The following is a 12,613-nucleotide window of genomic DNA, read 5'->3' as shown; positions in this document are numbered from 1 at the left end:
GGAATCTAGATTTTTTAAATGTCTCAGATGTTCTTGATGCAAATGTTTGGTAGATGATGCTTGAAACCACTTTGATTTCAAAGGTTCAACCTGGAATCAACAGCGCTACCTGCTTAAGGAGGTCTTAGAATATTGGCAGTATTGTAGGACATGCATTTTTTATGGAGACATCATGATAGCATGGGCTCATCAGGTCCTCTTTTATAAACCATTTTACAGCAGTAGCAAGACAAACGTAACCAGAATTTTAACTTCTCAATCTAACCCAAAGTTCTCTATACTCTATTTTTTGGGTCAAAATCACATAGAATAAATTCAAAATAATTACATAAGGAAATATGTAAGTACTGAAACATTAGATACAACTTTATTTTCCTTGTGCTATCTGCACCATAGGACTGTAGACTTTTGTACAAAATGGCATGTAATGTGTTCTATTTTAATGAGTTTTGATCTTCTTTTCACGCAAGTACGTTCCACTAAGAATACCTCAAAGAATTGTGGTAATAGGAGTTTGGAAAGAAAGACGGAAGTGGAAATCTTCAAGAATGAAGGGATCAAAACGAAGGTTGAGTCAAGGGCTAGCATCATGTAGAAAGTGGGAGATCATTTCTCAGGGTCCATAGTTCACCCTCCGGGGATAGGTAGAGTCAGCAGGTTGCAGGCACCCCTGTTTCAAGGTTTGTATCTGTAACAGAGTAACCCTTCAGTGTGGCAGTGCTATTCTTTACACATTCTAGAAGTGATTTCATCCAGCCCCTGGCTTTAAAAATCATCTGTGTGTCAGTGACTCCCAAGTCGATTTTTCTTCCAGATCTTTTTTTCTGAGCTTTAAATTTGTATGTCCATCTGTGTACTTGATATCTCCACTGGAATGTCGAATAGACATCTCTGTCTTCACGTGTCCAAAAGTAAACTGATCTTTGTCCCCAAATTCATTCCCCTCCTAGGATTCCTCCTCTCAGTTGATTACAATCCCATCTTCCTAATTGCTCCGCCAAAAACCAGAGTCCGTCTTTGATACCTTTCTTCTTTCATGTACCCTTTCCAGTCCTTTGGGAATCCTTTTGGCTGTACCAATAATATATCCAGACTGTTCATCACTTCACCTCCTGCCAGTCAGATCCAAGCCTCCTTCATCTTTTCCCCGGATTAGTTTAACAACCCCCAGTTTGTTTCCTTGCTTTAGCCCTTGCATTCCTGCACTCTTTTCTTAACACAGTAGGTGGAGCGAACCTTTTAGATTATGACACTCACTCACGCCGTTCAGCTTCTCCTTGTTTCTTTCAGAATAAAATCCAGAGCCCCCACGATATAATCTGCAAAGTTCTACATGATCTCCCTGATGCCATCTACTCTCACTTCCTCCTGCTTCTCCCCTTTTACCTTACTCCAGCCACATTGGCTTTTTTGCTCTTCCTTGATCACTCCGTTCCATTTACAGCCTCATCCTAGCACTTCTGTACTGTTTTCATCTATTCTTTCTCTTTGGCTAACTCCTTCGTTTCCTTTTTATCTTTCTTTACTCAGATTTCATCTTCTCATTGAAGCCTGTGTCTTTACATTGTTTTCCCTGCCGCTCTCATACCCACAGTAGTAGCCACTTTCTAACATACTATATGTCTAATTATTTCATCATTTGTTTATTGTCTTTCTTTCTTGTTAGATGTAAGTTCCATGAGGGGGCAGAAATGGTTAGTTTTTTTCACCAATACATTACATGCCCTTAGAACCTTGCACAGAGTAGGCTCTCAGTAAACATTTGTCAGCTTCATTGAATCACGGAATAAGTCAAAAGGACTAGCATTAAGCACAGCAAACTGGATGGTCCTATGTTGAAAAATAGTATAATTCATAGTGAAGCAAGAGGTTTACTCCAATTACCTAATTCTGTGTTACAAACCACCCCCAAATTTTGTGGCTATACAACATTATATATCATAGTTTTAGAGGTTGATAGGCTCAGTTGGGTGGTTATTAAGTAGAGTCCCTCATATGTTCAGTTAGGTGGTGGCTAAGGCTGGGGTCATCTGTGAACTTCATTCCTATGACTGATGCCTGGATTGGGATGGCCAGAAAAATGGGGGCTGATCAGACAGCTCTTTCCAGATGACCTCTCCACTTGGCTGCGTGGGCCTCCTCACAGCATGGCAGTAATCATTTCTTACATGGTGTCTGACTTCCCACAGAGCAAGTATTTCAAGAGGCCCAGCTGGCAGCTGCAAGCCCTCCTATAGGCTTACATGCCTTAGGACCATTTTCACCACTTGGTATGGGAATAGGGCATATGCACATACAGAGAAGGAGGGAATTGATGATGTCCATCGTAGATAAGCTAATGCAAGGGCAGTGAACTTATAATTTGTGAATAAAAAGTTAAAGATATAGGGTAAGCAATATCGAATAGTTAAGACTAAAAATAGCATTCTGATCAGTTTGCCTTGGATAGGTCCTGACTTCACTGTACGCTAATTTTCTGATCTTAGATCATAGCCGTTTGTGATTATTTTCTCATCTATAAAATATGGATGAGCAGAGACTTGGATTCAAGGTGGTGGTGTAGGAAGATTCTGAACTCCTTCCTTCCCATGAATACAACAAATACACAACTCCATATAGAATAATTTGAAAAAGACTAGAAAACTGGATGAACAGAGCCTCTATGATAAAGGACAAAAAGGACAGCATTGGATAGGAGAGGCAGAGACACCAACTTGCAAGAAAAACAAAAAAACACACATACACACACACACACACCCCACGGTAGGTGCAGTGATCCACAGCTAAGGAGGATCTCAAAAATATAGAAGTTTTCCTGGAGTGAGGGGTTTGTGCTCCAGACCAGGCACCCAGCCCCTTAAATCCTGCATGAAAGAGATGAGCCCCCTAAATGCCAGGCTTTGAAAACCAGTAGGGATCATGTGCAGGAAAATCATAGAACTGTAGGGAAGGGAGAGCCTGCTCTTAAGGGCTCGTGGGCAGACTCACTCACCCCAGGACCCAACACAAAAACTCCAATTTGAAAAGCACCTAGACCATATGCGAAGGAGACCCACTTACTGATCTTAAAGTGCTTGCCAGCGAGGCGGGAAACTTTTGGAACTTTCCCCAGGGACGGAGTCACAAATACGAAAAATAGGACGGTGCCATGTTTGTGACTGCATCTACTTTGTTAAAGGTGGTGAAGGTGGGAGTCATTTTGGAACTTTTTCTCTAATCTGCTGGAGCTGAGGGGTGTGCCCAGCCAGGAACCCTGCCAATCCCCACACTGTGATTGTGCGTAACAGCTGGGCCAGGCAGTAGTCCCGCCCACCCCTTGGCCACAGTGCAGCCTGTGCCACTCAGTGCAGCCATGCATCACAGCCGGCTGGGCACCAGCCTGATACATTCTTGCATCGCAGACATAGCCCTGCTACAGCAAACAGGTTCATAACATACCACACAGGGGATGCTTCTTAAGCACCTAGCTCTGGTTAGAAGGGATTGAACTTCTGGGCTCCACATGACTCTCCTTTGAAAGGTCACTGCTTCAATACTAGGAGAGGTGATTGATAGAAATGAGCACAGAGAGTCAGGCAAAATGAGGAGACAGAGGAAAGTGTTCCAAACAAAAGAAGAAAACAAAATATGAGAAAGGGGCATTAATGCCATAGAGATAAGCAATATGTCTGATAAAGAATTCAAAGTAATGGTCGTAAAGATGCTCACTGAACTCAAGAAGATTGGATGGACACGGTGAGATCCTCAACAAAGAAAATATAACAAAATTCCCAACAGGAGTTAAAGAGCTGAAGAATACAGAACTGGAAAATACCCTAGAGCAGTTCAGCAGACTGGATGAAGCCAAAGATCAGATCAGCAAGCTGGAAGAAAAAGCAATAGGACTCACCCACACAGAGCAGCCAAAAGAAAAGAGAAAAAAAAAAAGGTAACTTAACGTTTGAATCAATATCAAATAGAATAACATTCACATTATAGGGGTCCATGTAGAAAACAGGGCCAGAAAACTTATGTCAAGAAATAATGGCTGAACACTTGTCTAATCTAGAGAAGAAAATGGACCTATAGGTCCATGAAGCCCAGATAGTTCCAAATAAGAAGAACCCAAAGAAATCCGTATCAGGACACATTATAAATAAAATGGTGAAAGAGAGAATCTTAAAAGCTACAAGAGAAAAACAACTTCTTATATCAAGGGAAACCTCATAAGGGTATCAGCAGATATTTCTGAAAAAACTTTGCAGACCAGAAGAGAGTGGCATGACATATCCAAAGTGCTGAATGGAAAAAACTTCCAACCTAGAAGTTTCTACTGGTAAGTTTAGTACTCACATTTGAAGGAGGGATTAAGAGTTTTATGTATAAGCAAAAGCAGAAGTTGTTCATCGTCACTAAACTGGCTTTATAATTAATGTTAAAGGGACTTCTCTAAACTGAAAAGAAATGGCATTAAGTAATAAAAAGAAAGCGTAGGAAAGTAAAAATGTTGCTGGAAAAGTAAATATATAGTAAAGGTAGTGGATCAGTCATTAATAAGGCAAGTGTAAAGGTTAAGATACAAAAACAATAAAATTAACTACAATAAAATAAATAATAAAAACTACAATAATTAAAGGAGGCACAAAATAAAAAGGTGTAAAGTGTGACATAAATATAAAACATGGGAGGCAGGAAAAAAAAAACGTAAAGTTTTAGAGTATGTTCAAGTTGCTGTCAAAACAGACCATTATATACACAGGAAGTTCTAGGTGAACTTCACGGTAACCACCAGGCAAAACTTACAGTAAATACACAAAGGGAAATGAGAAAGGAATCTAAATGCAATGTAAAAAGGAAGAGAGAGAAAAGAAGAAAGGAATAGAGAGGAACTCTGAAAACAGCCAGAAAGCAATTAACAAAATGATAGCAAGTATGTACCTATCAGTAATTACTTTAAATGTACGTGGACTAAACCTTCCAGTCAAAAGACACAGAGTGGTTGTATGGATAAAAAAAAAAAACAAGACACATCTGTATGCTGCCTATGAGAGACTGACTTCAGAAGTAAGGACACACATAAACTGAGAGTGAAAGAATGGAGAAAGATATTCCATGCAAATGGAAACAAAAAGCTGGTGTAGCTATACTTATAGCTGACAAAATAGACTTTAAAATAGACTTATAGTAATAGGAAAAAAGGGCATTACATAATGAAAAACAGTCAATCCAACAAGAAGGCATAACATTTATAAATATATATGTATCCAACATAGAGGCACCAAGATATATAAAGCAAAAATTAACAGGGAGAAATTGTCAGCAATACTAGTAGGGGACTTACAACACCCCACTTACATCAGTGGATGCATTATCCAAACAAAATCCATGAGGAAACAGTGGCTTTGAACAACACATTAGACCAGATGGACTTAATATGTACAGAACATTCATTCCAAAAAGAATAGAATACACGTTCTTCTCAAGTGCACATGCAACATTCTCCAGGATAGATTACATGTTCAGTCACAAAACTTAGTGAATTCAAGAAGATGAAATATCAAGCATCTTCTCCACCCACAATGGTGTTGTAAAATCAGAAATCAATTACAAGAAGAAAATGAGAAAACCACAAAAATATGGGGATCAAACAACATGCTACTGAACAGTGGGTCATTGAAGAAATCAAAGAACAAATTAAAAAGTACCAAGTGACAGAAATGAAAATAGGAACACCACAAACCAAAATTTTTGGATTTAGCAAAAATGATTCTAAAAGGGAAATTCGGAGTTAATACAGGCCTACCTCAATAAACAAGAAAAATCTCAAATAATTGAATTTTACACTTGAAGCTCAAAGTTAGTAGAAGGAAAGAAGTAAAAAAAGATCAGAGCAGAAATAAATGAAAGAGACAAAACAATAGAAAAGGTCAATGAAACTAAGAGTTGGTTATTTGAAAAAAAGTAAGTTGACAAACCTTTAGCTAGACTCATCAAGAAAAAGATTAAAATCAGAAATGAAAGAGAAGTGTTACAACTAACACCACAGAAATATAAAGAATCATGAGACTACTATGAACAAATTATATACCAACAAATTGGACAACCTAGAAGAAATGGAGTCCCAGAAACATGCAATTATCCAAGACCAGTCATAAAGAAATAGAAAATCTGAATAGACCAATTACTAGCAAGGATATTAAATTAGTAATCAGAATTTCCCAACAAACAAAACTCTAGGACCAGATGGCTTTACAGATGAATTTCATCAAACTTTCAATGATTTAATCTGTATATTTTTTAAACTCTTACAAAAAAACTGAAGAGGAGGGAGTACTTCCAAAGTAATATTATCAGGGAAGCATTACCCTGATACCAAAACCAGACAAGAACACCACGCACACATACACACACAATTACAGGCCAATATCATTGATGACACTGATGAAAAAATTCTCAACAAGATATTAGCAAACTCAGTTCAATGATACATTAAAAGGATCATAAGCCATGAGAAAGTGGGATTTAGTCCAGGCATCCAAGCATGGTTCAATGCCCACAGATCAATCAACATGACAAACCACATTAACACAATGAAGGATAAAAATCATATCTCAGTAGATGCAGAAAAATCATTTAACAGTATTCATTTATGATACAAACTCTCAACAGAGTAAAGATAGAAAATACCTCAACATAATAAAGGTAAACTAACATCATACTCAATGGTAAAAAGCTGAAAGTTTTTCCTGTAAGATCAGAAACAAGAAGAGGATTGCACACTCTTGCCACTTTTCTTCAACACAGTGCTGGAAGGCTAGCCACAACAGTTAAGCAAGAAAAAGAAGACCTCCAATCAGAAAAGAAGAACTAAAGCTATCAGTTGATAGCTTTGCAGATGATCTAATGCTATATATAGAAAATCCAAAAGACTGCACCAAAAACTGTTAGAACTAATAAATGTACTCAGTAAAGTAGGAGGATACAAAATTAACAAAACAAATCTGTGGCATTTCTGTACACTAATAATGGATAATAAGAGGAATTAAGAAAGCAATCTCATTTAAAAGTGCATCAGAAAAAAAAATACCTAGGAATAAATTTAACCAAGAAGTGAAAGATCTGTACACTGAAAACTATGACATTGATGAAAGAAATTGAAGACACAAATAAATGGAGATAGTCCATGCTCATGGACTGGAAGAATTAATATTGTTAAAATGCCCAAACAACCCAAAGCAATCTACAGATCCAGGGCAGTCTCTCTCAAAATTCTAAGGTCATTTTTCATGGAACTATAACAAATAATTCTAAAATTTGGAACCACAAAGGATCCCAAACAGCCAAAGCAATCTTGAGAAGAAGAAAGCTTAGGGGATCATGCTCCTTGACTTGAAATTATACTACAAAGCTATAGTAATCAAAACAGTTTGGTATGGGCATTAAAAAAGACACACTGATCAATGGAATAGAATTGAGAACCCCAAATTAAACCCACACATGCATGGACAGTTAATTTAAACAAAAGAGCTAATAACATGCAGTGGAGAAAGGGGAGTCTTTTCAATAAATAGTATTGGAAAAACTGGACAGCCACATGTAAATGAAACTTGACTACTGTCTTGCTCTATACACAAAAATTAACTCATAACGTATTAAAGACTTGAATCTAAGACCTGAAACTGTAAAATTACTAGAAGAAGAAAACATAGGTGGTAAGCTCCTCAACATGTGTCTTAGCAATGTTTCTGTAGATCTGACTCCAAAGTCAGGGGAAACAAAACAGAATAAATAGGACTACATCAAACTCTGCACCTCAAAAGAAACCATCGTTGAAATGAAAAGACAGCCTACTGAATGGGAGAAGGTTTTTGCAAGTCATTTATCCGATAAGGGATTAATATCCAAAGAACTCATACAATTAAAAAAAAAAACCTAAACAACACAATTAAAAATGGACAGAGGATCTGAATAGACAGTTTTCCAAAGAAGGCATACAGATGGCCAATAGGCACATGAAAAGATGTTCAACATCACTAATAATTAGGGCAATGCAAATCAAAACTGTAATTGACATCGCCTCACATCAATTACAACGGGTATTATCGGAAAGACAAGACATAACTGTTGGTGGGGATGTAGAGAAAAGGGAATCCTTGTACACTGTTGACGGGAGTGTAAATTGGTGCAGGCACTATTGAAAAAACTCTGGAGATTTCTCCATACTCTTAAAAAATAAAGAATAGAACTATCATATCCATCTATTCCACTTCTGAGGATTTATCTGAAGAATATAAAAATGCTGATTTGAAAAAGTATATGCACTCCTATGTTCATTATAACATCGTATACAATGGCCAAGATATGGAAAGGACCTAAGTGTCCATTGGTGGATGAATAGGTGAAGAAGATATGGCATATACATATGCATACGTACACACATACATACACACACATATCCACAGTGCAGTATTACTCAGCCATCAAAAAGGAATGACGTCTTGCCATTTGTGACAACATGGATGCACCTTGAAGGTGTTATACTAAGTAAAATAAGTTAGAAAGTGACAAATTATCATATCATTGTATTCATATGTGAAATTTAGAAAAAAGCAAATGAACAAACAAACTCATAGATACAGCACATTAGTGGCTATAAGAAGGTTGGGGGTGGGGACAAAATTGGGTCAATTATATGGTGATGAGTGGTAACTAGACTTATAGCGGTGATCACTGTGCAGTGCATACACATGTCTAATTATAATGGTGTATACTTGAAAGTCCCATAATGTTACTTGCCAGTTTTACCTCAGTAAAAAAAAAAAAAGAAAGAAAAAATTGGTTAAAAAAAAACACTGCAAAAAAAATGGGTAATTAATCTTAGGTTATCAGACCCTTTTGCTATTAGCCATACTTTGATGAGAAAGTTGGAGATATTGTTAAGGAAAATTAAAGTTTATTTAATCATACCAGTTTTATTAAAAACATTACATTTCTAGTCATCTTAGCTCTAAGTAAACTATTTAAATAAAGGCAAAAATTACCATTAATTGGTGGGTCTTTATGGGTTTGGTTTTTATGATTGTGGAGAGATGCTCATTCAAGTCTTTGGATTTGAATGGATGCTTGGTGATGAAGAATGCCACAAAATACTCAGATTACTTAATTATTTGATTTGTTTTTACTACTATTAGATATGCATGTGATAGCTGTCAAATAAAATATACTTTTTACAAATGGATTCCTAATTTTGTTTACATAACTAATTTTTAACGATATAAACATGTTTACTGACCTGTGGGAAAATTCCACTTTCTTTTTCAGGGTGTGAATTCTGCCGTCACCCAATGTGCATCTTTTTAGCTATGTGATGCCATGTAGAACGCTTTCCCACACCAATGCCAGTTTCTTAGAAGGAAAGTCATAAAAAGATGTTCAAAGTAACCATTTGTGCTTGATGTTGTTATAAGCAGCATTCAGTTAGCTTCTGAACATCCATAAATGAAGAATTTCTGGACTCTTTAAAATTGTTTCCTAATCTTATGCCAGAATGTTAGTTCTGCTTGTTCTTAGCACAGTCCTAGTACATAAAGACCTTGGAGTAACAGATCTTTCTTCTATTAATTTATCTTAGCATTAGGTAAGGAATGCGACTAATTTTGGAGTTTTCTCTCTCTCTCTTTATCATTATGTCTGAGTTCCTTTGCTATAATGCTATTATAGAAGTATCACTAAACTAAAAGCCAGATGGCCTGGGTCTTAGTTTTCTAATTTTGATGAGATTTTTGTATTCACTTAACCTTCTCAATATGGCCTCCCTTCTTCATGGGGTATTAGAGGGACAAAGTGAAATGAGCCAATGCTGTCAAGGGGAAAAAACAAATAGTATTCAAATATAAAGTAGTATAATGGAAAGAGGAGATTTCTACTTTTCATAATGTTGAAGAGCTTACAGATTTGAGAAATCTTTAAATTGTGCTGAAAACCTTACATGATGTGTCTGATTGAAAATCTGTACCAAGTCAGGAGTGCTTTGTAAGATAAAGGGGCATGATGTCTCTTTGTCCTGCCTCATACCTTTAATTTTTTGTAATTGCTTTCACTTTTTCCAGATGAATCTTCTTATTTCTGCCTCCTTTCCTGCCAACCACTCTGCACCTTTACCCACAAGTACTTTTTGTTCTTTTTCTTAAAAGGGAGCCACCATTAAGAAAGACGAGCAGACGGGGGCCATTATTGTGGCCAGAATCATGAGAGGAGGAGCTGCAGACAGAAGTGGTAAGGGTTTCAACACTAGGCGCATGGACAGGCCATGGTGCATTTCATGGGCAACATCTCCAACATGTAGTTAAGAGGATAAATGATCTTTGGATGTAATCCATCAAAACAAGGAATAAGAAATTTTCTTCTGTTGAACCGTGGGAATCTGTTGAAATAAACGATAAATCTCATTCTGCTTTACAGTTACATGGACTTCTGAAGCTATAGTAAGATATGCTTCAAGTGTTCCTCACTTGAAAAGTACTACTGAAAGTGTGCAGCCTTTAAAACAAAATACAGATTCTTTTATTAAGTGAAAATAATGTACATTTCTGGACAAAGACCAGGATGCTGATGTCTTTTCTTTTGCCAGCATTATAATGTGGTAGTCTTTGGTTCTGCGGTTTAGAGGCACAGAATCTGAAACCTGAGAAGCATAAAGGTCTCCTCAAATGTATTAAAGGAACCAAACAATGCTTTAAGTATAGATACAATTGCAAATTGCAGTTCTTTTGTAGGTAAGTCTGTTAATTTCCCGAATTTGCTACTTCTCAGGTCTTATTCATGTTGGTGATGAACTTAGGGAAGTGAATGGGATTCCAGTCGAAGATAAAAGGCCTGAAGAAATAATTCAGATTTTGGTAAGCTGAAATTTGGTTTAAAACTGCAATAAAAAGTGAAATTGAATCAGTATGTTTCAGACTTGGTTATAAACACAGGATTTGGATTTGGCAGTCTAGAGTTCAAATCCCATCTTCATTACTTAATCCCTGTATGTCCTTGGAAAATACCTTAATCTTTGCATTGCCTCAGTGTTTTCATTTACAAATGAAAATAAAAGGTAAATATCTCACTGGAGTGTTTTGAGGATTAAATGAGCTAATGTATGTGAAGAGTTTATTACAGGGCCCATCCCAAATGAGGTACTTAATAGAGGGGATCTACTTTGTTGTTGGTGACGTATTTTTCTTTTCCCTTTTCCCATCGACATGGCCAGACTGTAGGCTATGCTTTCTAGGCATATAAAACAGTGAAACTAACTTAGATGTCCTGTGAAATCTAAAACGAACAAAATTATTTTAGGCCTTGACAGTGTAAATTCTCCAGTTCATTTGTAAGGATAAAATGAAGGGAGACTGTCTCGGTTAATGTATGAAAGCATAAACATACAGAAATAGAGTTTAGTATCTTCAAGCAGACCTCCATATTTTTGAAAATTTTATATATGATTAAGATAGCATTTTAAATCCGTGGAAAAGCTGTGAAATCCTTTTATAAATGTTATTGGATGAATTGATGATTCAGTTAGAAAAAATAGTTCCTGTTTTACACTACACGCAAAAATAAACCCCAAAGAATTAAATATTTAAAGAAATCAGGGGCGCCTGGATGACTTAGTCAGTTAAGCATCTGATTCTTGATCTGGACTTAGGTTATGATCCCATGCTGAGTGTGGAGCCTGCCTGGGATTCTCTCTCTCCCCCACTCTCTCTACCCACCCCCCCCCCCAAATAAATAAATTAACTTAAAAAAATAAAAAAGTAAAGAAAGACTTTTTAAACTTGATGTGAAATTCAAACAGAAAAATAATTGCTGTGATTACTAGAATTGAACACTTCCTGTACAGAAAAAGATGCCATATATAGCTTGAAAGACACATGAGACTTAGGAAAAATATTGTCAGTGTATGTGACAGAAGGTATTTTAATGTGTAGAGAGTTCATAAAAATCAATAAGAAAACATAGAAAAATTTATAAAAGAAACATGGCATCTGAAAAATATGGGATTAGAGGGATTTAAAAACTTGATAATGGCTACAGTCAGTCAGATTCTGGGGACATAGATGCATACTTATATGCTTCTGGTAGTAAATCCTTTTGAGACAGCTATCTGAAACTATCAAAATTTTTAAATTTACATATCCTTAATCAAGAAATTCAGTTTTTGGAAATAACCCTGAGGACGTAATTTGGCAAATGTATTATATAAGTAAGATTTAAAAAATATTTAGAAATAGCAGGAAGGTTGCATTGATTGACTAATCATTCACCCGTATGGTGCATTACTATGAGCCAATCACAATGGCTGATAGACGGGTGTGACTTAGTAATACTAGTAACTGCTTATGGTGGTTGAGCCCTTAAAGGTCACTGTTCTAAGGGCATTGTATACATTAACACACATACACACTAGTAGAATGGGAAGGGATCATAAAGAAGACTTGCTTTCTCTCTACCTATGCAATTCAATATTATATGAATTCCTAATAAGAGTTGTGAATTCTTGGGGCATCCGGGTGGCTTAGTAAGTTAAGTAGTCCAACTCATCTCATGGTTTGTGAGTTTGAGCCTCACATCGGGCTCTGTGCTGACGGTG

General features: G+C 36.7%; 1 protein-coding gene across 4 annotated transcripts in view; it reads left to right on the top strand.

The window, feature by feature from the left end:
- Window positions 1-12,613, top strand: part of MPP7 (membrane palmitoylated protein 7) — a 292,696-nt gene that overhangs the window by 191,540 nt on the left and 88,543 nt on the right. For all 4 annotated transcript variants that reach the window (XM_043563317.1, XM_043563318.1, XM_043563319.1 and 1 more), the window contains exons 7-8: window positions 10,173-10,254; window positions 10,792-10,877. In XM_043563317.1, the coding sequence (XP_043419252.1) occupies window positions 10,173-10,254; window positions 10,792-10,877 (168 nt within the window). The remainder of the gene's footprint in view (window positions 1-10,172; window positions 10,255-10,791; window positions 10,878-12,613) is intronic.

Source organism: Prionailurus bengalensis, chromosome B4 (genome assembly GCF_016509475.1).
Source record: "Prionailurus bengalensis isolate Pbe53 chromosome B4, Fcat_Pben_1.1_paternal_pri, whole genome shotgun sequence".
In the NCBI taxonomy this organism is placed as follows: domain Eukaryota; kingdom Metazoa; phylum Chordata; class Mammalia; order Carnivora; family Felidae; genus Prionailurus; species Prionailurus bengalensis.
Note: the sequence above shows the minus strand (reverse complement) of the source record. Positions and strands in the feature narration are given on the sequence as shown.